At 38.1% G+C, this 12,228-nt stretch overlaps 1 protein-coding gene across 1 annotated transcript in view; it reads left to right on the forward strand.

Moving 5' to 3' along the window:
- Positions 1–12,228, forward strand: part of LOC137641382 (RING finger protein 17-like) — a 1,982,860-nt gene that overhangs the window by 1,780,628 nt on the left and 190,004 nt on the right. Inside the window, exon 30 of the mRNA XM_068373901.1 lies at positions 8,400–8,543. Within this exon, the coding sequence (XP_068230002.1) occupies positions 8,400–8,543 (144 nt within the window). The remainder of the gene's footprint in view (positions 1–8,399; positions 8,544–12,228) is intronic.

A 12,228-nucleotide genomic window follows, 5' to 3' on the forward strand; every position in this document is an offset into this window, starting at 1 on the left:
GATAAATAACTTTAATGTTGCGGCTGCTCTCTGCGATAAGGTACAAAAGGATTTGGATGTATATAGGCCTGCCGATGGGTTGGAAAAAAGACACTGATTTAGTTATCCCTTCCCAGAGAAAGCCAAAAGCACCAATATGGCTTGTAGCTGAATCAAAGGGGGTTACAGGGAATTATTTCAAAAAATGCAAATTCAGAAAAAAGTAGGAACTATTGCACCGGGCGATATATCTCGTTTTGGAAAAAAAATTCCTTATCCGTGCCAAATCAAGTACACAGTCTGTAATACTACTCAACATAAAAACAACTAATGATGATATTAAGTTAGATGTCAAACCCCACCTAAATTTTAGCTACGGAAGGAGAGTAGTTTTTAACAAGGATCTGTATAAATTTACAGAGGAGGAGATACTGGCCATGTGTCCACTAAATGTATGGAAAGTTCACAAAGTCCCAGTACATCAATGATAATCCTTATGTTCCATGATGCTCATGTATCTTTCCATATTATTATTGAAAACGAAATGATTAAAGTAAGACCATTCAAGCAGAAGGCACTGCAGTGCTTTGTTTTAAATTTGGGCACCCGTCTAAAGTTTGCAAAAATGTTGAAAATGTGTGGTATTTGCTCCAAATCTTACCATGAAGAATATGCACTTGGAGTCAGGTGTTTAAATTGCAACTTGAATCATAAATCCACAGATAAGAGCTGCGAGCTGTATAAGTTGGAGGAAGCTGTCCTCAACAAATCTAGTTTAGAACATGTAAGTGTGGGACATGTCAAAAGACTTAAATAAATCACATACTTATGCTAAGGCATTAAAATCAAACCCACCTAGTACTGCCAATAGCTCTAAAAATAGAAATATTCCATCTGATGAAATGTCAAACGACGAGGTAAGCATATTACCTCCTGAGGCTTTACCAAGGTGTGTTAACACAAGGGCATTGCCCATTTCTGTACAGCCTTCGTCCCCCATTACAAAAACTAAAACAAACTTCTCTCTGGCCATGTCCTTGCCTGATGGAGATCTCCAATTTCCTGGTCCCGTAGCAGCGGATGGTTCTGTCATTGGCGGCCACCAACTGGGCGATGGCGTTGGTTGGGTTTTCACAGTCCTCCTTCATTGGCGGGAACGTTGATTGCAGGGCGCCGGTTTCAACCATTATCATCCGGCCTGACACAGCGTCGTGTAGGTAGAATTCCACCTGTTGGGGTCTTGTGGTGTTAGTGGCCTCTGTCGATGTTGTGGGTGGCCGCCATCCTAGTTTTTTGGGAACTTGCACAGGGGTCTGCACTTCATTGCTTCCTTCCCGAAGGTCTGGTGAAAATAACACCAGGATGGGTTATCCTTCTTCGTCTGCCATAGCTGTGGTCTTCTCGGATGCACTGCGTTGACCTCTCACCCGTCCGTTCCTTCCAACCAATCTGCGTCGTCGTCTTCTCCCTCAACCGTGTGAACGAACGTTGGCGATGCGGCGTGCCTAGAGGCCTCGTGTAGCTTCTGGTTCTTTAGTACCAGGTCCTCCAACAGAAGTGCATCCGTGTCAGTGAGCTGGGCCCTGACATGCAGAGGTAGGCGACGCAGGAAAATTTGCCTGGATAAGCTGATTTCCTTTCGTCGTCTGTCTACGTCGACTTCCGGGAGCATCAGGAGCCCCACCAGTTGGTCCCAGGCGTCCACGGGGGAGTTATCTCCCAGAGGTTTGTTTATCAGTTACAGGACTTGCTGTTCCCTCAGGGGAATGGAGAGGGAGTATGTGGAGATTAGTTTCTTTTGTATGTCGTCGTAGTCTACCCTACCTGACCGTGTGTTCAGCCAGGACTAGATCCGGTTGAACACGTCCTCGGGTAAAGATGATAGGACGATGTTGCCATTTGCTTCTCCATCGGTCATTCGTCCTACCCTGAAGAGCATATCTGCCCGAAGGAACCATGATGACATATTCTTATGTGAGAATGGCAGTAGCCTCACGCTCGGGCCGGACAACGATTGTGTTCTAGCGGCGTTGGGTAGCGTTTGTGTCGCTGATGTAGTGTTGGGCGCGGGATGCGTTGAACTCTGTACCTCAGTGCTCATTGTGCTGTCTCACACCAAAATGCGGTATGCGCTGTATTTATTTCGTTAATGGTGTCGGGTTCCTATGTGGTCGTAGATATGTAAATGGCCGGGCCAAACCACTCTGGTGAAAGCTTTTTTTTAATGTCGACCCGGGAAAGAAACTTTCAGAAAACCTAAGGTGTTGTATGGTTCCGTTAAAGGTTTTCCAAAGGTAACACAGCCGTAATGAGTCCGTTAATGGCATAGCCAAAGCGGCAAAGTTACCGTCCAGTCCGGGAGGTCACCAATTGTGAGGGCACGTAATGAGAAGCAGCTGAGAACTGACTTGTTTATTAAATGTGAATTCTGTTTATATACAGGAGTGCAGACGGAAAAGAGGTGCCCGGGTCGGGCGAGACAACCTCCGTCGCACTAACGTCAAGCCTGACTGAGCATTTGTTTTTCTTACGAGAATTTATATACAATGTGTGTAACATCAAATACATGAAATGGCATAATTTGTACATTGGCTGAAAGGCCGGAAAAATCTACATACATTGGTATATACAAATAGGCTGTAAAAATTACGGTTGAGAAATAAGTACAAAACTCTGATTTGGCGAACCAAAATCTGACAAAATGATGCATCAAATATTGCAAGCACTGTCTTTATAATGTGGGCTTTGAGAGCATTATTTTTTTTCACTTCCTCCCATTAGAAATGGTTGCAAGCCATTCGTCTGAAAATACAGTAATACCTTGAGATACGAGTGTCCCAACCTACTTGAAAATTGAGATACGAAGAGAGTTCCGAGCAAATTTCTATCCTGAGATACGAGGAAAAATTTGAGATACAGTACTAGGTACAGTAGTTCCCTATGCAGCCGCCAGGTGGCCGCGTGTGCGAGAGTCTGCTCACGAGGACAGCATCACTCGGTCTTTCCCGTCGAATTTTCATCGCGTAAAGTTATCTCTGAGTATCGGGCGTATTGTTTTGTTTTTTACGTGGATTTGCGTGGATCAGTGCATAATTAGTTAAATAAACAATGGATCCAAAGCAAGCGAGTGCAAACAAGGGTAGTGAAAAGGAAAAGCGTATGATGACAATGGAGATGAAGCATGAAATAATTGTAAAACATGAGAATGGCGCAGGAGTGGCTGAGCCGGCACGGCAATATGAAAGGAGTACATCGACTATATTTACCATCCTCAAGAAGAAGGATGCTATAAAGAGCACCAAGCCTTCCAAAGGAGTAACCATCCTTTCCAAGCTGCGTAGCGATATTCACGACGAGGAGTGGCTTCTTTTGATGTGGATAAAGGAGAAACAGTTGGTGGGAGATAGCGTGACCGAGACGATCATATGTGAGAAGGCCAATAGAATCTATGATGACTTGAAAGGGAAGAAAACGGCTGAGAAAGGGGAGACTTGGATGCCAGCTGAAACCTTCAAAACCAGTCGTGGCTGGATGAATAATTTCAAGAAAAGGTTGTGAGGCATGGGGAAGCAGCAAGTTCCGACGCGAAAGCCGCGGCGGACTTCGTCACAACCTTTGCCTCAGTTATCGCCCAACATGACTTCATCCCCTAACAAGTCTTCAACTGCGATAAAACTGGCCTCTTTTGGAAGAAAATTCCCAGGAGGACTTTCATCATGGCAGAGGAGAAGAGACTACCGGGTCATAAACCCATGAAGGACCGGTTAACTCTAGCCTTGTGTGCCAGTGCCATCGGTGACTTTATGGTCAAGCCACTGCTGGTGTACCACTCTGAAAACCCACGTGCTTTCAAGAGCCAAAGGATCTTGAAAGAAAAACTGCAAGTGATGTGGCGCGCTGATGCTTCGGTTACCCGGCATTTTTTCACAGAATGGGTTAATCTGTGCTTTGGTCCGGCAGTCAAAAAATATTTGGCGGAGAAAAACCTGCCATTGGAATGTCTCTTGGTCCTCGACAATTCCCCTGGTCACCCTCCTTTTCTCGAAGAGGACATTCTTGATGAATTCAGGTTCAGCAAGGTCCTTTATCTCCCGCCCAACACCACGCCACTCCTCCAGCCCATGGACCAACAAGTTATTTCTAACTTCAAGAAACTGTACTCGAAGCATTTATTCAAGAAATGCTTCAATATCACAGAAAACACCAATCTCACCCTTCGGGAATTTTGGAAAGAACATTTCAACTTCGTACATTGTTTGAAAATTATTGACGATGTATGGCAGTGTGTCACAAGACGAACCCTTAATTCAGCGTGGAAGAAATTGTGGCCAGCTTCCGTCGCTGAGAGGGACTTTGAAGTGTTCGATACCCTGGTGACCCCGAACCTGTTGTGATGTGTCTCTTGGAAAGTCCATGGGGCTGGAGGTAGACGAGGAAGATGTGAACGACCTTGTCGAAGAGCATCAGGAACAGCTCATGACACAGGAATTGACAGAGCTCCAGGAGATGCAACATTTGGAGGTGTTGCTTGAGCTCAGTAACGGTGAGGAGGTGGAAGACGAGGGCCGCCTTTCTACAGCAGAAATCAAAGACATGTTAGCAAAGTGGCAGGAGTTTTCTAATTTTATGGAAAAGAGCACCCGGACAAGTTGGCGAGTGGTCGTACATTAGCCTTGTGTGACGACACTTGCGTGCGTCATTTTCGCAACATTTTGAAGGGAGGCAAAAGCTAACATCCCTAGACAGGTTCCTTTTAAAAAGGCCCTCAAAAAGTGCTGGTGAAAGCGTGGCAAAAAGAGCCAAGCCGGAAGAAGAAAAGTAAAAAAATGAAAATGAAAACAAAATGTAGAATTAAGTTTAGTGTAACTTAAGATTAAACATTTTAATTTTAGGTGTGTAGAGTAAGCTAATTTCATTCAAGTTAAATTTAAAGTTGAATTTCATTCAAGTTGAATTTAAAGTTAAGTTTATGTTACGTAGTGTTACAAAAGTGTTGTGTACCGAACGTGTTGCTGTCAAGTCTCTCTCCTCCCCGTCCTCTCTCCCTCCTCCTCCTCTGCACACACCGCCGCTAGCCGCTACCGTCTGTCTCGAAGTCAAGAACTCCATAATAATTTTACATTTCATAACCAGTTCATAGCTATTTGTTATTTTGTTAGCGTAGGATGTTGATTACAACCATTAAAAACATGTTTTTCCTCAATTTACTGTTTTTAGGGTTTTTTTCAGAGGGTGGGAACGGATTAATTTGTTTTTAATTATTTTATATGGAAAAGATTCATCTCAGATACGAGCAAATTGAAATACGAGCTCGGTCCTGGAACAGATTAAACTCGTACCTCAAGGTATTACTGTAGTTGTTTGTCCTGTAAGATCCGTTCAGTATATTTTGGGAAACTTTGGACATTAGATGTAGTGTCCCTAATTTTCTTTGTGGAACTTGAATCCCAGTTCACCCTTTGTTCAAAAATGCAATTTTGTTTCTAGTTAAAAGTTTGGTCACAGAAAATCCCCATGACTTGGATCCAAATCTTTGAAAAACATTAAGGGTTAAGATTTGATATGTTAGTAGTAAACCTGCAGCTCTTAGTTTTTACAGAAATGTTTTTTGGAAAGAATTATAGTGGATGTTATCTTGAAGAATCCTGGCTTTCTTATTGAGATTATTGAACTCTGAGTCCTATAGGGAATACTGGCTATGTGGTCTTACATTTTTTGTTCAGTTAACTTACAGATTTTTTTTTTCAATATTTCAAGTACAGTATTAGAAAAACAATCTGGGGTCGCGTTTCAAATTGTATTTTGAGATGGTTTTCATTAAAGCTATACCATTTGAGTGTAGAATTTTAATTATGCATTTTAATTTTGACCTATATCTTCCACTTCACTGGTGTCTCACCTCCAGCGGAGTTTGAGAGGCCCCATTGACTTGTGATGTCAAGGAATAGGGTATACTTTCATCTTGAAAACTGAATAACATGGAATCACTGGTGCTCCTTGCCATTAACTTCTAGATTGTTTCATTGCTTCACTCGGGGCATGTATCTTTTGAAAAGAAAGAAAACTGTATTATAATAAGTTGGGGGTAGACTTTGATAAACTGAACTTCCGGAGAAAACTGAACTTCCGGAGAAAAGGCAACATGAACATCAGGTGAATATAGAAATAAAAAAAATATAATTCTGCATATTTACACAGATAAATTTTATTCCACATATATGCAAATCATATCACATGACAGTACTACTGTATGTTCAAAGTACTATTTAAGATCCTTTAGGTATTAAAGTCACCACCTGTGTGTTCTTTTAATATGCAGCTGTAACAACAAAGTTGCTGTGCACTGTATTCATATGGCCACTATTTAAAATGCCCAATATAAATATATGTACAGTGGCTCTTCAACATCCGGATCTCAGTATTGATAATGTTTCTTTAACTTTGTATGACTTTTAAAATTTTAGGAGTGATTCTCGACAGCAAATTTACTTTTGAGAAATACATTAGGTCTGTGTCTTCTTCAATTGCACCAAAAAAGGCTTATTGAGAAAGTCTTTCAAGGTTTTTGGTGATCAATCTATTCTGAAGAAGTGTTTTAATTCTTTCATTCTACCTTGCTTCGAGTATTGTTCTCTGGTCTGGTCTGGTCTTCAGCTGCTGATTCTCATCTTAATTTGTTGGACAGAAACTTACGGTTTATTAGATTTCTTATTCCTGATCTAGATATTAATCTTTGGCACCATCGTTCAATTAGTTCATTTTGCATGTTGCATAAGATTTTTCATAACTCTGACTATCCTTTACATTCAGATCTTCCTGGACAATTACATCCTGTTCGTAATACTAGGAAGGCAGTTAATTCTAATAGCCAGGCCTTCTCCATCATGAGGCTCAATACTACACAGTATTCTAGAAGTTTTATTCCAGCTGTGACCAAGTTGTGAAATGATCTTCCTAATCAGGTAGTTGAATCAGTAGAACTTCAAAAGTTCAAAGTTGCAGCAAATGTTTTTATGTTGAGCAGGCTGACATAAGTCTTTTTATAGTTAATATATGACATATCTGTTTTGACGTTACTGTTTTTAGAATGATTTATTGTTAATTTGTTCTCATCATTTATTTATTTTCTTATTTCCTTTCTTCACTGGGCTATTTTCACTATTGGAGCCCTTGGGCTTATAGCACCTTGCTTTTCCAACTAGGGTTGTAGCTTGGATAGTAATAATGATAATAATACTGCACTAATTCTCTTCACTTCTGACTTTACCAGCCATCCTCACCTCTGACTGACAGAAAAATATGAAATTTCCTGGGTTTTTTGGGCAATATTCAAAGGTCTACATTGCACTGTCACATTCATCACAAGAACTCCTGAATCTTTCTAAATACCAGTACACACATAAATAAATCCCAAAGCCAATCAACTGTGGAGTTTAAAAAAGGAAAGTCCCAGATATGTCACCATCATCTTTAGACAAGCTCAATGTTCCTGTAAAAGAAGACAAGATTACAGGAAACAAGCAAATGGAAGGAAAAGAAAATTTAGAAATAAACTACCACATCATGTAAAGATCACTCCATGCCTTTGTTTCTCTTCTTGATTAAGGTTTACCTAGACGAAACAAGAATAAGGCTATTTATGATTCATTGGATATGTGAAAACATAGTGTAGCCGAAGAAAATATACGACTGTGTATCTATTCTTATAATTGTACTGTGATGTCAAATCCTAATGTTAGTATTGTAGTATTAAAGCTTTGAAATATAATATGGAAAGTTTTGCAAATGAAAGATTGGATATAATGTGTACCTGCTCCATCTATCAAAGATAATAACATCTTTGGAAACAAAGGTTTCATATTGTTAAAAGTCTTTCGGCATCGAAACACTAACATGAATCATGAATACTGAGACATACAAGGTACTTAAGGTTAACTTCTCATTAGTAATCAGGAATCCATTAAAATCGACCCTGTATATTTATAGTTCAAAACATCTGTATATTTTAGTGGTTTGTAGTTGAGATGTAAGTTCATTAATCTTCTTCACCCAGGAAATATAAAGACTGGATGTAAAAACTGTAAATCCTGATCATTCAGTTATTATCACTTGCAATAGCCAAATACTTTTAACTGAAATACTCATGGAAATAGCAGAAAGGTAGTGATTTAACACTACAAGATGCATCTTTCTCATTATCTAGTATATCAGAATTATACTCTGTCAATAAGTATCGTACAGTATACTGCATGGTCAACACTTTAGTAAGTCATTTGTTTGTTTGATATCGGTACACAAAGTTGTTTTTATAATTTTTGTATAAATGGTAATGATCTCTTAATGTTGACTAAATTACAGTATTCTGAATTTAAGTAGATTGTTTTATATCAGATTAAATTTACTTTTATATATTCCCTCAGCTTTTAGAGAAAGGAAAGGTGTTGGTTCAATTCGTTGACTATGGTAACACGGATGTAGTGATGCTTTCGGATTTGAGGAGAAACATTGTTTACGATCAAGTTCCAGTTCAGTGTTATAAAGGAATACTCCATCGCACAGAACCTGTAAGTTGATTTTTTTATATTTTATTAGTTTTTGTGATCTACAGGAGACCTCTTCTTATGTAATTGTATCATGTTGCTGTTCTCTATATTACTACTTAATTCTTTATGGGCAGCAAAATTGCAAGAGTCCATGTCAGGCCAGAAGGGCCAGGCAATCTACAACAATATACTAAATGAAGCTTTTTATATTTTGAAGTATAGTTTTACAAACAAGTGGAAATTCTGTAAAATGTAAAAGCAAACTTGGTCTGGATAACTAGAACAGGAGATTTTTTTTTTTACAATTTTACCATTTTAATTCAAAGTAGCAAATTTTGAGAAAAGCTATTGGGGACTGAAATTACTGAATTCCATGTTTCTGTAGAGATGAACTAGGTGTAATAGGTTTGTGCACGGGGGAGATAGTACATTTCTCTTCAGCATTTATATCAGAAACAATGTTATTTATTCCATCACTCAAAACTAGGTCCAATGCATGCCCAGTTAAAATAGTTGTACGGTCAACATTAGTCACCAATTGATATGATTCAAATAACTCACTAAATGCCAAAGCATCAAGATTTGATGCATCGTTCATCCAGAGATTGAAGTCTCCTTAAATAACTAATTAATTTTTCTCCATAATAATCATTTCAATGAGTGCACTGAATTCTTCAAAGAAGATACTAGTATCTGTGCTTGAAGGTTTGTAGATTTGTTACACTAGTTCTTTTTAACATTTTAAGATTTGAGTAACCATTGAAGAGTCCGACACCTCACCAGACCTACCCTCTCTCAGAATGTGAAAGGAGGCCTTTGTGGGGGGAGGGGGTCATTTCAGTGATCTTAGCCTTGTCAAAGTTATTTAACCATTTTTCAAATAATGCTAGTATGTGCAAGTATTTCTTGTTTATCAATTCTCGAATTTGAATAGTTTTATTACCAACAGATTATATATTCATGTGGACACAGTTTATGACATCCCTGTTATCCATGGTCAGTATTTTCTGCTAGTCTTTTCAATTCTAAGTCAAAAGCTTTGCAATTTCTTGAATTTACTATTTGGTCATTTGGTTTGTTTAACTTTGTGCAGTTAATACACTTTGATATTTGTGAGTTGCACTCCTTGGTGGACTATTTTTTTAACATTTCCCGTAGGCTTTATCATCAGTTTTAAACTTACAATCTTTTTCAACATGCCCATACCTCTGACAGTGGTAGCAGGTGATCACGTGGTACCTATCATGTATATCATAAGTACCTCATCGCAACATAACTTTGTCACCATTGTCATGAATAGCCTTTCGAACTTCAGGATCACATAATGGGTAGTCCCATCAGCAGCATTTTTCCTCAGTACCACACTTATCTTCTCTTCTGTGTTTTTTTTTTTTTTTTTTTTTTTTTAATCCAGGTAATTATTTCTTTGAATCAAGGCATTTACTACTTCATATTTTTTTTTTTTTTTTTTTTAATCCAGGTAATTATTTATTTGAATCAAGGCATTTACTACTTCATATTCATCATTGTACACATTGCATATCATTATTTTTGTTTTTAATATTCTGACCTCGTTTTAAGTATTGGAATATCTTTCAAGTGCCTGTTCGATCTCGTGTTTTCTTTCAGTAATTTTAGTTGTTGTATTTCTTGATTTAATTACCAGCAGATTTTTTTTCCTTAACCTTGTTGAGCGTATGGGATTTTCTCAGATATTGGGTCCATCAATGTTTAAAGTGTTGCCTTGATTGATTTCATATTCTTAGCAAGATTATCGACTTTCTCAGTGAGGTCTGCTGTTTTGGTTGAATTTACTGCGTGCACGCTAAGGTCCGCAACTTTGTTTTCCAATTCAGCAATTCTTGCTTCTTGTTTGCTCAAAGCCTCTTTTCCTATACTCAGATCTTCCTTCAATTTTAATATATATAACTTGGCTGTTCTGGCTTGTACGCTGTGTGGGCGTAACCCTTTCAGGTTTTTTACTTCATCAGTAATGCCTGTCACTACAGTATATATGCACACTTCTTATGATACAACCTATTGCACTCCCATCTTATCCATTTTATCCAGTCTCCCTCTGTGGTTTCACATATGAGAAAGACCAAATTAGGTGCAGACATGTACCGTTTCTTTTCACTTTGGTTCCTCCATAAGTAATATCTTTTCAAGGCTATTCTAAGTGAAAAACAAAAGCTAAACCACAGCTCAGGGCGAGTGTTGAACGAAGCTCCGCACAAAACACGTCTGCACTTCGCCAGACTCACTCAACCACTTAGTGACCGGATTGTGGAGGGATCCTACTAATCATGCAGTTAAATCAGTGAAATGTCAGAAGTTCAAACTTGCAGTAAATGTTTTTATGTTGAACCGGCTGACATAAGTCTCTCCTCATAGTTCATATAAGACATAAATTTTAACATTGTTACTGATCTTAAGGTATTTTATATTAATTATTCATTACTTCCCATGTAGTATATTTATCATCTTATTTCCTTTCCTCACTGGACTACTTTTCCACAATGGAGCTCTTGAACTAATAGCACCCTGATTTTCCAAATGGGGTTGTAGCTTTGCTAGTATTAGAAATAATCAAAATTTTTGTGATATTTTCTCATAGATTCTTTGAAAAGATTCTTGACTTTTTTTGTTCAATTCCAATCCGCATCCTCATTCAACAAGTTATACAAATGATGTGTGATTGTGAATGAAACTCCCTTAAAATGTTACTTAACCTAAAAATTACAATTCCTTAACATTTTTTGGGACTTACTTTGATTCTACTGGTCTTGTTTTCCCCTTAGCCTTGTAAATACCTCCCTCTTAATGAGGTGGTGTAGTTGCTTGGTATTGGAGTGCAGTATCATTTTCTATATCAGAGCCTTATAATTGGCAACACAGCTCTTGAACTTGTAGTTTTTTACTATTTTTGGCCACAATTTCTTCCAGCAAACATTGATTGTTTCTTCATCTCTTTTATGGGCTTCTTGATTATTTGGAGACACTTTGAAATGGTATACCCATGCCAGTACTCCTTCAGCAAAGAGCTATCATAAGCATCTATAAACTCGACCAAGTATTGCTGGGAGTTTTACGTTTAAAATGTCTTGAATGCACAAATAACGCTATGATCCAAGGGCTGAATCAGTGATGTCACGTTCAGCATTGAGTATTCTTCCTGTATGTCCTCATAAGACAGGTTGATCGCAGCATCTCCAACATTGTACATTAGAAGAAGCTCTTTATAATGAAAACCTTTTTTGCAAGATAACCCTGACTTCGGGGATGAAGTATTGGTGGAACAAATTCTGTGTCAAGGCTTTTATTATCCATGCTTTTTCGTTTCACATCCAAAACACTGGTAGCAGGTCCATATTTTTGGTTTTAGGTCACTTTATTTTTTTTTTTTTTTATCTATTTTTTTTTTTTTTTATACACAAGTGTCAGGTGTATTCTTATTCTAGTATTTTTTCATTTAAATACAGTTTTAGTTTAATAATAAATAAAAAGAAAATTTTGATTATAAAAAGAAAACAAATCAAACATTAAAAAAGATTTACTCATCTAAAACAAAATATCCAGGAAAAGTACATTAATGCACTTAAAAAGGAATTATTTGTTTAAAATCACAATTGATAACCGCAGGTCGTGCATTTGCAGTCATCTCCTTTATGATCTCAAACATCCTGATATAGGTTGCTTACTGTTT

This window comes from Palaemon carinicauda, chromosome 5 (assembly GCF_036898095.1).
Source record: "Palaemon carinicauda isolate YSFRI2023 chromosome 5, ASM3689809v2, whole genome shotgun sequence".
Taxonomy (NCBI): domain Eukaryota; kingdom Metazoa; phylum Arthropoda; class Malacostraca; order Decapoda; family Palaemonidae; genus Palaemon; species Palaemon carinicauda.